Source organism: Lepidochelys kempii, chromosome 1 (genome assembly GCF_965140265.1).
Source record: "Lepidochelys kempii isolate rLepKem1 chromosome 1, rLepKem1.hap2, whole genome shotgun sequence".
Taxonomy (NCBI): Eukaryota; Metazoa; Chordata; order Testudines; family Cheloniidae; genus Lepidochelys; species Lepidochelys kempii.
The window spans coordinates 217,943,318-217,958,939 of record NC_133256.1 but is presented as its reverse complement, the minus strand read 5'-3'; the positions used below and the strand labels follow the sequence as shown (position 1 = coordinate 217,958,939).

At 41.8% G+C, this 15,622-nt stretch overlaps 1 protein-coding gene across 17 annotated transcripts in view; it reads left to right on the top strand.

The window, feature by feature from the left end:
- TSPAN11 (tetraspanin 11) overlaps positions 1-15,622 on the top strand; it is a 219,821-nt gene that overhangs the window by 52,742 nt on the left and 151,457 nt on the right. For all 17 annotated transcript variants that reach the window (XM_073314502.1, XM_073314376.1, XM_073314456.1 and 14 more), the window contains one exon: positions 1,224-1,415. In XM_073314502.1, the coding sequence (XP_073170603.1) occupies positions 1,224-1,415 (192 nt within the window). The remainder of the gene's footprint in view (positions 1-1,223; positions 1,416-15,622) is intronic.

Here is a 15,622-nt window from a genome sequence, read left to right as displayed (position 1 = left end):
AAGTAAAAATCAGTGGGACTAACCAGTTTCTTGAACTTGGCGAGGAAGCACATATTTGGGCTAGGGGGTATTGTACTGGGGGGAAAATGAGGTTCTATAGCAAAGTGAGGATGGGTCAGTTAACGACTCTTATACTGAGCTGGTTGTCCTTTGAATATTATTATATGACCCAAAGAACAGCAGTATAGTGAAGACAGTTTGTTTATTCATAACTATACCTATACTATCTATACATAACTATACCTATATACTATATATATACTATATATACATATGTATATATACTATACATAGCTATCTATATAACTGTAGATACATGCTGTGATACCACAATATGGATTCAGGATTTAAAAACAAGATTAGATTATTAGAATAAGTCTGTTAATTAATCTTTTTAATTATTTGACCAGCTCTAATAATAAATATAACATTAGGTGCTGGGCCATTATGTCCGTTCCTGTGTTGCTGTTACCAACAACGCAGGAATTGAAATAATGGACTGGCTTCTAATCTGGTCGTGGTGTTTTTGATGTTGTTGCCATTTTTTGACATCAGTGTCCCATTCTGAAAGTGTCACCCTTGTGCTAGTCAGTAGCAGAAATCCAGGACCTTGCAGGTCAGCTTTGTGGTGGTGAAGAAATCAGTGGCGTGGAATCTGGTTATATATTACACTTAACTTACTTTATTTACACACGTACACCTTCCCTGAAATGATATAGTCAAACAGTGTGCCAACCAATCCTCTCTTCCAGGAATTTTAGCATAACACCAGTGGCCAATTCCCAGGGATCAACTCTGCCTCAAGAAGAAAAGAAGTACTTGTGGCACCTTAGAGACTAACAAATTTATTTGAGCATAAGCTTCCGTGAGCTACAGCTCACTTCATCGGATGCCTCAAGAATTATCTCTGATTGCAACCCAGGGCAGAGGGCGAACTCTCCTGTTACTCATACAGCTCCCTCTCTCCCAAAATTGCCTCTGCACAAAACATTGTACATCTGAAAAGTAACAGCAACACATGTCTTCCTAAGTGTCAAAACGTGCTTGCACATTAAGAACTTGGAAGATGTGTAACAGCACCGCCTGATGACTCCTAATTATTTATTAGAGCTGCCCAGTTAGCTGAAAAAGAGATTAAGCAAGATACAAGTTCTAAATGCCAGCTTAAAATATTTCAAAGTGTGGCTTCACCATGTACATTTCCTTCTCCTTGTGTGCCACAGGTGGGTGGTGCTGCAGTGATGGCTGTTGGCATATGGACCCTAGTTGAAAAAAGCGACTATCTGAATATCCTGGCATCTAGTACATTTGCCGTGTCTGCATGCATCCTGATCTTTGCAGGAGGTCTTGTGATGATTACAGGTTTTCTGGGATTCTGTGCAATCATCAGGGAACAAAGGAGCTGTCTTTCCGCAGTAAGTAACTGGATTTTATCTTTAATGGAAGCAGACTCTTACTAATAAGGATCTAATAATCCCTCTGTTGAAGAAAGAAGGACAGGTACAACATTCTGTTAGTGCCTTTACTTGGCCTGGAGGTGGAATATGGCATGAGGAAGTGTATCCTTTACCAAAAAAGCAACATCTTTTGAGGGCGGCTTCCCACTATGCCAAGCGTTTTCTTTTGTATTTGTGATGCAACTGAGAAACTATTACTGGATACCCATAAAATAAAACCATCTAAAGCAACTTTTAGCAGTTTTATCCAATCCAGGTTGGTTTCAGAAAAGCTCTAAAGTTACTGGTGAAAATGGACACAAAAGTGCAAAGTGCTGACTGCCACATCCAAACTCCGTGTTAAATGACCACAGAAAAATTGCAACTCTTTTTTCATCTGTTTTGCTCCCTATTTCTATCCAAAACTTCCATAACAAAAATGTTTGTTTTGCTTTTTACTTCGGTTCACCCTGCAGAGTCAATGTAGTTCAGAGGGAGGAAGTGGGAATCTATTCTGGCTTGTTCATTATTGACAGAATTATTTACTAAATGCCAATTAAATGTCCATTCAGTTACAGCTGGGCAAACCCACTGGCATTAGAGGAACTGCACAGGTTTCACTGAGGGCATGGTCTGAAGACAATGAGTTGCACATGTGCACTGATGTCAGAGGCAGCGGGAGCTCTCTTTGAGTGGGGGACGGAGGTGCATAATGAAACCTAAACAAACAAAGCACTGTACTAATCATAGGCAGTGGGGAGAATTGGGGCAGAGAGGGGAAGGAAGTGTTGGCGCTCTGCATGCTAAGCAAGGGAAGCTCCTGAGACTTGACAGAGGGAGATCGGCCAGCTCCAGGCTGGGAAGGGAGTTCCCGGTGTTTCATGTCCCTCTTGCCAGGGGTAGCTAGCTGCTCCCGGCCCAGTCACATCACCACAATTTCTACCTGGCCTGATCCCAGACACTGCAGTGGCCAATCCAGCCCCTCGGGATCCTGGTCTTGTCTCCACTCCAAGAAGCTGCAAAGCCCTACCCTGCCTGAGCAGCCTGAGCATGTGCAGTGTATGGAAGATTGCCTCACACATATGCAATTTACAGGGAGCACTGTTTCCCAGAATGTGTAGCAAAACAACTCACGGGGGTCAGGAAACATAGATCAGTCCCCATGATATTTCCATTGATGGCGGGCTAGTGCTTGCTGCCCCCTCATCCCCCAGTTCTGCCACCCCTGATTGAAGTCATAATTGGGCCACCAGAATCTTTATTACTGATGGTGTGCAAGAAACAAAAATCCCAGCTTGATTGTCAGACCCCAGGCTGAGTTTGCAGGGCTGGTAGTTAGAAAAACTACTTTTTACTTGCAAACTGAGCACATTTGCCTGGAGTCACTGAAAGACCAGAAACGTGGCATCCTGCAATGGTATTGTCACAGTGTCCGTTTTTAGAGATAAACCATCGCTTAAGAGCTGATGTTCCTGGTGGAGGAGTATAAAAGGAAATTAGCAGTTTGTATAAGTGATTAAACACCAAGTCAGACTTGAGTGGTTCATAGGCCTTGGGCTTGCTGTAAGCACAACGGTGAATGTCAACCTAGAAGAAAAATTCTTTGGTAGCAGTTTGTCCAGCAGTCTCCATTCAGTTTGCGAAGTAGTATCATAGAAGTGTAGGACTGGAAAGGACCTTGAGAGGCCATTTAGTGCAGTCCCCTGCACTTATGGCAGGACTAAGTAATAACTAGACCATTCCTGACAGGTGTTTGTCTAACCTGTTCTTAAAAACCTCCAATGACACAGATTCCACAACCTCCCTAGGCAATTTGTTCCAGTACTTAACTACCCTGACAGGAAGTTTTTCTTAATGTCCAGCCTAAATGTTCCTTGCTGCAATTTAAGCCCATTTGCTTCTTGTCCTATCCTCAGAGGCTGACAAGAATAGTTTTTCTCCCTCCTCCTTGTAACAACCTTGTATGTACTTGAAACTTGTTATCGTGTTCCTCCCTCCTTGATATTCTCTTCTCCAGACTAAACAAACACAGTTTTGTCAATCTTTTCTCATAGGTCATGTTTTCTAGACCTTTAATCATTTTGTTGCTCTTCTCTGGAGTTTCTCCAATTTGTTCACATCTTTCCTGAAATGTGGTGCCCAGAACCGGACACAATGCTCCTGCTGAGGCCTTATCAGTGCAGAGTAGAGCGGAATTACTTCTTGTGTCTTGCTTACAACATTCCTGCCAATAAATCCCAGAATGATGTTCACTTTTTTTTTTTCAACAGGGTTACACTGTTGACTCATATTTAGCTTGTGATCCACTGTAACCCCCAGATCCCTTTCTGCAATACTCCTTCCTAGGCAGTCACTTCCCATTTTGTATGTGTGCAGCTGATTGTTCCTTTCTAAGTGGAGTACTTTATATGTGTTGTTATTGAATTTCATCCTATTTACTTCAGACCATTTCTCCAATTAGTCCTGATCATTTTGAATTTTAATCGTATCCTCCAAAGCACTTGCAACCCCTCCCACCTTGGTATAATCCACAGATTTTGTAAATGTACTCTCTATGCCATTATTTAAATCATTGATGAGATATTGAACTGAACCAGACCCAGAACTGATCCCTGCAGGTCCCCACTTGATATGCCCTTCCAGTTTGACTGTGAACCACTGATAACTGCTCTCCGGGGAGGATTTTTATGCATCCACCTTATAGTAGCTCAATCTAGGTTGTATTCCCTAGTTTGTTTATGAAATGGTTATGCGAAACACTGTCAAAAGCCTGACTAAAGTCAAGATATTGCATATGTACATTCAGAGATTAATCCAGCACAGAGCTCTCTCCTCTCTTAAGGCCCTGTCTGCTGGAAGACCATCAAAAGTGCTGCCTCTATAGTGGCTGAGAGGGCTTTTCCCTAAGCATTCTGCCATTTTCTGAAGTTTCTTGGGATTGTAGTGAAGTCTTTCTCTTCCCCCCACCATCCTTCCTTTTCAGTTTCCCTCTTCTCACTCCCACATCCCAGGGCTGCCAGACATGTTGGATCTCCTTCTCATTTCCACTAAGGCCCCTTTATGCTTACATTTGCTTCACAACCCCTTTTCACTGCTAAAACAGTGTAAAGGGGCCTTAGTGTAAATGAGAATCGGATCCATTATCTCCAGAGGAGACATTTACAGGCTTGGGGGACAAATTTCTTATTTCCAGAGTAACCACTTGTGTTATAACAAAGAGTGTTGTGACTTCAGGGAGGCAACAAGTAGCAGAAGCAAATAAAATGTTAAGAAATGAATATGGGACTTTTCATTAGCTATGTCAGAGGGTAGCGGCCCACTGAAGGAATCTGGGCAGGGCCCAGCTACCTCTGACAGGACTCCAGAAGGGAGAATGAGGCAGCTCAGGTTCACCTGGGAGTAGTTAACTCACTGAGTAACTGGGAGGCTGTTAATTAGGCAAGGAAGCACCTGGCAATGATAAAAAGGTAAGGACGTCAGTTAGAGGAAAAGCTTCTGAGGAGACAGGTGGTTGATGGAGAGACAAGGGATTGTAGAGAGAGGACTCTGCCACAGATGGGTGAGACTGTTCCAGGCAAACTCAGAACTGGTCTACACGGGAACTTACATCAGCATACTGGTCTCTCTGGTGGGTGTGAAAAATCTACAGCCCGGAGACATGTAGTTAGGCCGACCTAACCCCAGGATAGACGGTGTTACTGCAGCTGGGCCACTGTAGTCCTTAAGTGTAGACATACCCTGACTCTGTAAAGAGGGAGAAACAGGGCAGGAGGCTGGGGAAGATAAGAGGTAGGAAGTAGCTCAGAAAACCGCAAGGGACTGAGAAGGATTGGTTCTGGGTGTTCCAAACAAGGGCCTGAGCTAGAACCGAGTGAAGGCTTGGTTCTGGGTTCCCCTACCTACCCCAGCCAGAGACTGTTGGAGAAGAAACTTTCAACCCAGGAGACCCAGGGTTGATTAGCCCCTACTAGAGCCACACTCCACTGCAAGGGGATACTCTGGAGACCATGGTGCCCCTTCTACAAGATATAAATAATCACAAATGGGAGGGAAATACAAGTAAAATGTGGTTATATTAATTCTAGCTCCCCAAAATTGGGATATAATTCCGGAGTCAGAAATGAACAGGAACTGATCTAATTCATCCATAACTCTAATTATTCAACTTCTTATTTTATGTCTCATGGGACGTCTTGAAAATGTGGGTTCACCTGTGCAGCAAATTAGGAACAATTTTGCTTTGATCTCATATAAACAGAATGAACTTCAGTTATCCACAAGATGTTAATGGCTCTCTTATAATGTGCCAGTGTCTCCCATTCACATGGGCTTTTTAACACTTTGTTCTGAATTTTATTGCATTATTTATTTATTTAGGGCCAAATCCATAAATGCCTATTCAAATAAAACTCCATGAAACACCAAAGGCTATTTTTGTGAAAAAATTTGAAATTTCAAAGTTGTTTGTACTTGACCAATTTTTCATTCCCTCCCCCACCCCACCCGCAATTTTTGTCATGACTTTTTAAGACATTTTCCTCCAAAATGTTATTGAAAACATTATCAGAAATAATATTGAAATGAGTATTGATATTTTTGTATACTAAAAAAAAAAGTTTTGCTACAATGAAAAATGCCAATAATCTTCATAGTGGTGTTTGAACGAATTTGTAGGGGGAAAATTGGTGGGGAAAGAGGAGAGAAATGGTTCATGGGAAAATGTCAACTATGTAAATTTGGAGGAAATCATTTTTGAGAAAAAGCCATTTTTCTCTGATGAATTGTTTTATTGATTTTTCTTATAAAACAGATAGTGAAAAAGTACGAAAAGGTTAATAACTTACAGCTTGTAAATGTTTCCAAATACTGCACATTTCACAGAATATCCATGCAATTATGCAGTTTTACGGCTTACCAAATCTACAAGACCAGACAACACAAAACCAGACAACACTATACAGATACAATGTGTGAAGTGGTGGTAACAGTAATAAAATAGAAGAAGACACATGAATAAGTAGAAGAGGAAAGAAGGGAACTAGGAGCGGGGACAGGGGAGGCGTTAGAGGGAATGGAGGGTATCACATTATTTGAGCTATCTTTCCACTTTTTTCATCCAGATGTATCTAGAAATGGGGTTCAATTTTTTTCAGATTCATATAACTGCTCTCTACAGCGATAAGCTATACTTTCTGTGGCTGTTAACTCTTGTTTGAAAAAGGTTGACCAGCTCTAGCTTTGAGTGATTAAGTTCTGATTAAGGACTTCTAGTTTAGATTCTCTGATTTCAGTAAAAAGAAAAGGACTTGTGGCACCTTAGAGACTAACAAGTTTATTTGAGCATAAGCTTTTGTGAGCTACAGCTCACTTCATCAGATGCATTCAGTGGAAAATACAGTGGGGAGATTTATATACACAGAGAACATGAAACAATGGGTGTTACCATACACACTGTAAGGAGAGTGATCAGGTAAGGTGAGCTATTACCAGCAGGAGAGTGGGGGCAGGGGGACCTTTGAAGTGATAATCAAGGTGGGCCATTTCCAGCAGTTGACAAGAACTGGGGTTTGAAAGTGCTCAGAAACTCTCAGGATCATGACCTGTGCTTACGCCCATGAAATGGCTTCAGTTAGATACAGGGGGCCCCACTATAACAGCTTGAAAATAAGCATGGTGCAAGCCAAATATGTCATACTGTGACTATTTTAACTGTAAGGCTATTAGTCATGCTTGATTACATATGGTTATCTTAATAAGAAGGATTGTATAGCAGCAGCGGCCCAAGAATTTGTACAGTCACTGCTTACGGATACACAGTTGAATCTAAATCTGAAACATTTTGTCTGCTAAAATGGTGAAAGTGCTTAAGGGAAGATTTAGATTATGCTTTTTACCTAATTGCACTCAAACTGGATTTTCAGCAGACTATTTTATTTATAAAAGTTTATTCATTAGTACTTTATTTAGCAATTTGCATTCATAGAACTCCAAGTGCATCACAAAGGGTGTGTGGGGTGGGGGGAGCAGAGTATATTATCCCCATTTTTAAGGTGGAGCAACTGAGGCACAGAACAGTGAACTGACTTTCCTAAGATTTCACAGCAAGTCAGTGTCAGAGCTGGGAATAGATCCCAAGTTTTTTGACTCCTAATCCTGTGCCCTATTTTACTAGTGACTAAACTGAGATTTCTCTCCACCCCAGAAAGATATTTAAAGTGTTATTTACAGGTATTGAAACCCCTGGAACAATCAGGAACTATATCAGTTGCAAAACCAAAAATGTATGTGTACGTGACTCTCTCAAATGTAAAAACAAGAGCAGAGGTATTTCACAGTATGTAACAGTTATTTAGTTAAATAGTAATTGATTGCTGGTTCTATTTCCCCAGCCCTAAAAAAACACAAAAAATCCTGCCATAGAAAAGTCATCATCTTTTATTTCATTTTCTTTTCCTTCACTCTTGTTTCAAATTTGAGCATTGACATACTACTGACACTCTGCATATTATGAAGGCAAATGAACTGATGAACAAACCTTGGCTGCACAGCCGTGCTCTGAGCCAAGATAAAATCTATAACTAATATGAGTAATGCATTGTACAAGAAGGCTGCCATATGGAGCCATTCATTATCCCTATGCATTTGTTATAACAGAGAGAGAGATGAGTACTCGCCTTAAATGAGCCAAATTATATTTCAGCCTGTTGCAGGACTACACTGAATAACTATTAAAATGAAAGTCATAATGAACATAAAAGCAAATTGCCTCCACTGGATTTTCTCTAGCGAACAAACATCACATAATGATTGTCAAAAAAATAGCTTTTTCCAATAGATATATTGCACCTTTAAGCTATGCAACACTGACTCAAATCTTCTGGCGGGTCAAACAAGAGGATGGCTACACCAACATCATCTAACTGTTGTTACTGAGTTTAGGGCTCGTGTGAAGTACTAGCCTGTTTGCCTACAAATGAATTGCAGGTGCAAACATGAAGGTACTAATTAAGGGCTGGCAAAAATGTTTCCATTTAAGGTTCTTTTTTTTTTTTTAAGGCAAGTAGCAACTTTCAAAACTCATTTTGTCAAAAACACAATTTTCCCACTGAAAATTTTTACCAGTCCTAATTAGTACCTTCATATTTGCACTTGCAATTCATTTGGAGGACAAATGGAAGCATATGCAGTGCCTCTAGTGCACCAACAATCCTGTTGTGAAGAGGTGTAAGTACTCAGTTTTGTATGAGGGTCAGATGTTACTAGGACAAAATGCAGACACGAATGGGAGTCCACCCTTTTTGGAAATTAGCAGAGCATTGTAATATCTGAGATGAAATCTGTGAGGTGGAAAAAGCTAGTTTTAAATTGTTGGTCGCCAAGTAATTTTGTTTTTAAAATGTTCAGAGACATAAGAAATGGCAGGCAGCTCTACTATTTGTTCCTCTTACTGCCAACTCAGAGGTGTGGCTCTCACGATTTAGTTACAGGGAACACCGTAGTTAAGACAGAGCAAAAGGAGCACAATTATTAACCATGGCTATTTTATTAAAGAAAGGAAAATAAAATATTAGACAAAACAACACACAACCAAATTCAAATGATAAACTGTTTCCTTATATTACAGTTTCTTTTGTATGCCTTTATGTGGAGACCTTTTACAGAGATTACACATTTGAGAGTGGAACACCTCTCGGGGACATTTTTTTTCTTGGTAAGATAAAACCAAAAGTATGTTGTTTTCCAGAATTATTGTGAGTTCATTTTTAATATCTTATTAGTAAGGCTACAATTTTGTCACGGAGGTCACAGGAGTCACGGAATCCGTGACTTCCAGAGACCTCAGTGACTTCAGGCTGCAGTGACTGGGAGCTGCAGGGTACCCCTGCCACCCACAGTGGGGCCCCGAGCTCTCAGCTGCCCTGAGCTGCGGGGGACCCCACAGCTCCCATCCGCTGCGGGAGATGGAGGCCCCTGGAGCTCTGAGCCAGGGCCCTCACAGCTGCCCAGCCGCTGCGGGTGGTGTGGGGGCAGCTCTCCGTTTTGTCACAGATATTTTTCTAAAAATATCTGACAAAATCTTAGCCTTATTTATTAGATACTTAAGTGTTTAGGGATGGGCAAAATAATTTGTTTAAGGGCAAGTGAAACCTGTCTAGTCAGAAATAATCTAAACAATTTGAGCAAAGTAAGTAATCTTAACAAAATCCCATGAAATTGAAGAAGATACGTAAATTAGTTATTTAGCTCCTTAAGTGGCTTCTTCTATCTTAAAACAGTCCAGTAACAAATATTATGAATTTTTAATCTAGTTATATCCCACTATTAGGAGTTTAAATCTCATTGCTTGGCAGTGTCTTAATAACGTTTCTTTCACCAATTCATGTTGAAGTTTCGGAAAGGTTTCCCTTAGATTGGTTTCTTTTTGAGTCTTCACTGTTTTGTTTTTTATTCATTTATTTGTGGCAGTGTGCTTGTAGAGATGGACAGGATGAGTCATGGAGTGCTTGCTGCCTATGTAAGGTAGCAGAGGGTGTCTATCCTACAAAACAAAACTCCACAAGCTTGTTTCTGCACATTCTGGTTCTTTGGCTGGAGGTTTTAACATGAAATGTCTTTAGGATTTTGAACACCCTTCTCTGTGGGTAATAGTGGCCAGATTTTAAAGATATTTAGGCAAGGGAAATCGTGCTTCACCAATCTATTAGAATTTTTTGAGGGGGTCAACAAACGTGGACAAGGGTGATCCAATGGATATAGTGTACTTGGATTTTCAGAAAGCCTTTGACAAGGTCCCTCACCAAAAGGTATTTTAAAACAAAGTAAGTTATTATGGGATAAGAGGGAAAGTCCTCTCATATCACTAACTGGTTAAAAGACAGAAAACAAAGGGTAAGTTTGTTTTCAGAATGGAGAGTGGTAAACAGTGGTTTTCTCCAGGGATCTATATTGACACCAGTGTTGTTCAGAATTATTCATAAATGATCTGGAAAAAGGGGTAAACACTGAGGTGGCAAAGATTGCAGATGGTACAAAATTACTCAAGATAATTAAGTCCAAAGCAAACTGCGAAGAGTTACAAAGGGATCTCACAAAACTGGGTGACTGGGCAACAAAATGGCAGATGAAATTCAATGTTGATCAATGTGAAGTAATGCACATTGGAAAACATAATCCCAACTAGATATACAAAATGATATGGTCTAAATTAGCTGTTACCGCTCAAAAAAGAGATCTTGGAGTCATTGTGGATAGTTCTCTGAAAACATCCACTCAATGTGCAGCAGTGGTCAAAAAAGCTAACAGTGTTAGGAACCATTAGGAAAGGGATAGATAATAAGGAAGTAAATATCATAATGCCGCTATATAAATCTATGTACACCCACACCTTGAATACCACATGCAGTTCCTGTTACCCCATCCCAAAAAAGATATTAGAAATGGAAAAGGTACAGAGATGAGCAACAAAAATGATTAAGGGTATGGAACAGCTTCCATATGAGTAAACAGAATGTTGGGAATCATTAAGAAAGAGATGGATAATAAGACAGGAAATATCATATTGCCTCTATATAAATCCATGGTACACCCACAGCTTGAATACTGTGTGCAGATGTGGTTGCCCCATCTCAAAAAAGATATACTGGAATTGTAAACGGTTCAGAAAAGGGCAACAGAAATTATTGGGGGTATGGAACAGCTTCCGTATGAGGAGAGATTAAAAAGACTGGGAAAGAGATGACTAAGAGGGAATATGATAGAGGTCTATAAAATCATGACTGGCGTGGAGAAAGTGAACAAGGAAGTGTTATTTACTCCTTCTCATAACACAAGAACCTGAGGTCACCCAATGAAATTGATAGGCGGCAGCTTTAAAACAAACAAAAGAAGGTACTTATTCACACAGTGCACAGTCAACCTGTGGAACTCACTGCCAGGGGTTTTAGTAAAGGCCAAAAGTATAACTGGTTTCAAAAAAGCATTAGATAAGTTCGTGGAGAATAGGTCCATCAATGGCTATTAGCCAAGATGGTCAGGGATGCAACCCCATGCTCTGGATGTCCCTAAGCCTCTGACTGCCAGATACTGGGACTGGATGACAGGGGATGGATCACTTGGTAATTACCCTGGTCAGTTCATTCCCCTTGAAGCATCTGGCATTGGCCACTGTCAGAAGATAGGATACTGGGCTAGATTAGATCATTGGTCTGACCCAGTGTGGCTGTTCTTATGTTCATTTTAGATGCATGGAAGTGCTTAGTGGGATTTTCAAAAGTGCCTAAGACCCTATTGATTTCAATGGGGGGTTACATGCTTGGCTCCTTTTAAAAATCCCATTAGACACATCTCTGCATCTTTAGGTGCCTTTAAAAATCACTCCCTTAGTGTCTGTTGTGGCTTAAACTGGTTCCCCATTTCCTCCAGTTAATGCTTTGTGTGTAGTTTATTAATTATATGACATACTCAATGTTTAAAACAAACCCATGATCAGTGACTACCAAAGCTAGCGGCTATACTATCTCTCAGTCCCAAAGATTGTTCCATCACTTATTTTTGTATGATAAAATAGTTTGTGCATCTCTAACCATTTGGAAGCAATGTGAAATTAGCTTATTGGTCGTGCTAATCAAATTAGGAGTAAGTGACATGTTTTTTCCAGTAATGGATGTGCACAGTAGTTTTGGGGCTTTAAAGATGAATTAATCCCCCAGGAGTGTGAAAATGTCATCGGAAAGCCTATGTGTCAAATTGTCTAATTTGATTAGTTTGTTTGAAATGGGTAAGGAAATTGCTCTTTGTTTGGCATGATGTGCTTCTGTTATGGGGTAATCTGTTTGATTTTTGCACACTTGACAATGGCTTTAATGAGTTGCACTCTCACAAGGAAGACTGTGTTTCATCGCTGGATGCGGAAAGCTATTTCATCAATGCCCATCAGCTAGCTGTACACACAAACTAATTGTATAGCCGTCTCTGGGCAGGCCCCAAAAGGGTGGCTGTGTTGTGGGAAATGGCTTTGTGCAGTTCTGAGCATTTTGTGTCTCACGAATTCCTCATCAGATTTGCTCAGATTAAAAACACAAATACTTTTTTCCAAGACCCAGCATTCTCTGCTTGAAATTTGAGGGCTCAGTCCTCCACTATGTTGAGTTTACACTGGCAAAGAGGGGCAGCTGGGGACCAAAATGGCCCTCATGTAATTTAGACCAGTGGTTCGCAACCTTTTGGGGATCAGGGCCCATTTATAAATGTTTATGGCCTGTTGTGAACCAGTAAATAGTTCGGGGGTGGATGCCCTGAGGTGGTTCTGCTTGGGCCCTGATCCCCAGGGGTCCTGCTCAGCATTCACCCCACAGTGGCAGCTCCTGCAGCTGCTGTGCTGGGGGGCTGGCTAGGCTTGGCTCTCCACTTCAGGTGTTGCAACCTCCAGGGTTGCAGTGCTGCTCAGGTTTGGCTCCGCCTCCCTGAGTGGACCAAATTTGCGTGAGTGGAGTGGTAATCTGGCTCATGGGGTGGCAGAGCCACTCACTCAAATTTGGCTTATCTGGGCTCCTGTCATCACGAGAGCTGGGCCAAACCTAAGTGGCACTGGGACCCCACAGGTTCCAGTGCCTAGAGTAGGGAGGTGAGCCCAGTCATAGGACAGGAGCTGCCACGCACCTCTTTGAAACATTCTCGCAATCTGATTTTGGCTCCTGACCCATGGGTTGAGAAACCTTGACTTAGAGCAGCTCCAGGGCTGCTGTAAATTATGCTGCCTGCTCCAGAGACTGCAGGGACTGAGGATCTGGCAGCTTGCTGTGTGCTTACCCTGCCTGTCCCGACATGGGCACACCTGTCCCTATTCCTTCCCATCCCAGATAAGCCTTCTATGCCAAGATGACAGGAGGAAATCTCCATTGCCCTCTTTAGGGCAGCTTTCTGGGTACAGTGCAAAGCAGCCAGAACCGAAACCCAAGCCTGAGCCCTGAAAGTCAAGCCTGGGTTCTTTCTGACTCATGCATCATCACTATTAATAAAAGATTCTGCAGACCAGATGCTGGAGTCACTTTACAATCTTAGTTATCTTCAAATTCTGTCTTCAGTTATACCTATGTCACCCCCATTATCTTTAATAGGATTTTGCGGGTGTAAATGAGGGCAGAATTTGGCACTAGAATTGGAATTTGGTTTCCAAATCTGTTTGTGAGGCCAGAATAAAATCCAACTCCATCTCTCTGAGCTGTGTTGTCTCTGAAGGGCTATCCGGACTGAAAATTTATTAGGGTCTCTAAAGTGAATAAGTGTTACTCTCAACATACTCGGGAAGCAGATGTTGAGCACTAAAGTGCTATTTTTATATAACAATTTTCAGAGCAGAAGCATACTTTAATACAGCCTTAAAAATTCCTATTCACCCACGCACCTGGGATGAGTAATGTTTTTTGACATATAAGCAAAATGATTTTCTTTCCATTGTCATGGTAAGGGTGGGAGAGTAGATTTTTATAGTATGTGCTTAAACTGTGAGAGAGGTTAGACACACCTGGGCATTCTGTACAGGAGAAATTACTTGGTGCTCAACAAAAGCACACAAGCAGATACCAAGCTAGCTGCATTGCAAGTGTTTAAAGCCTGGGGAGTAAGTATTCTTTTCATTTCATAGCTCAGAGTGAAGTCTGTTGGTAAAATGACCTCCTATGAGGTCATAAGGAAAGTCAGACTCATAAATCATGAGGTTCAGTAACTTGGAAACAGCAGCCACAAATACATCATGTGACTCTTGTAAAACCATAGTCAGAGATGGAAGCTGTGCTCACACCTCGTTATCCAGCCAAATCACAGTTGGGGCTGCAAATATATCCCTAACAGTAGAACCCAGGGCTGACAGAGGAAACCATTTTCCTTGAGCAAAAGGCCTAGGCTCTCCAGGTGGTGGCAGACTTTTCCTCAGTTTTCTTAGCCCTATTCATTTATCAAAACAGCCTGTAAGATAGGTTAGGGGAGTGGTTCTCAACCTTGCCAAACTACTGTACCCCTTTCAGGAGTCTGATTTGTCTTGCGAACCCCCAAGTTTCACTTCATTTAAAAACTACTTGCTTACAAAATCAGACATAAAAATACAAAAGCGTCACACCACATTACCGAAAAATTGCTCACTTTCTCATTTTTGCCACAATTATAAATCGATTGGAATATAAATATTGTACTTACATAGCAGTGTATAGTATATAGAGCAGTATAAACAAGTCATTGTCTGTATGAAATTTTAGTTTGTACTGACTTCACTAGTGCTTTTTATGTAGCCTCTTGTAAAACTAGGCAAATACCTAGAGAATTTGATGTAACCCCTGGAAGACCTCTGCGTACCCCCAGGGGTAAACGTACCAGAACCAGTGGGTTAGGGAACACCTTGCCAACAGAAGCAGCTCTAGTCTTTGCCGGCGAGCATGGAAACAATTTTCAGCACCCTCAACTCCACTCCCAGTGTCTGAACGAAAAAAAAGCCGACCAACCAGAGTGCAAAGTATCTCCCCCCAAACCCCCCTTCCCAAGAAGTACAGTGCCCAGAGTAACCAGCCTGCTTGCCCTAGAACTGGCCTTGCCTCCCAATATGGGAAGAAAATACAGGGGTGTAAGGTACTGGGTTGTCCCCAACCCAGAAAGGTCCCCACTGCCACACCCAGGTTCTCTTTCCAGGTACAGACGTTCCTCGACTTACACAAGCGTTCCGTTCCAGAACATCTTGCGTAATTCGAATTTTGCGTAAGTCAGAAACGTATCTCCGACCATTACGCAAAAACAAAACCCCTATTTCTAGCTTACGGAACTTTTTCTGTAAGTGCGGATTTGTGTAAATCGGGTTTGCGTAACCCGGGGAGCGTCTATACAATTTTATTTCCTAAACATAAGCAAAACACAAAACCGTTCTTCAGCCCACCCTGGGCTACGGCTCCCAGGAGATTTTCCCCTTTGCCTCTCTCAGTCCTTCCTGATTCAGGGCCAACTGCAGGATTCTTCTATGCTCTTTTAACTGAGCACCAGCTACCTGGACTTTCTCCCAGGAGGCCCCTTTTCTGCTGCAGATTTCCACTGCTTTGCCTCCTCCCCTCCCCCGGGGACTCTGGAGACCTCTCCCAGGGAACCTCCTGCTTCCCCTTCCTTACTTGAGGGCCTGGCTCTTTATAGCCCCAGGTACTGCTTGCCCA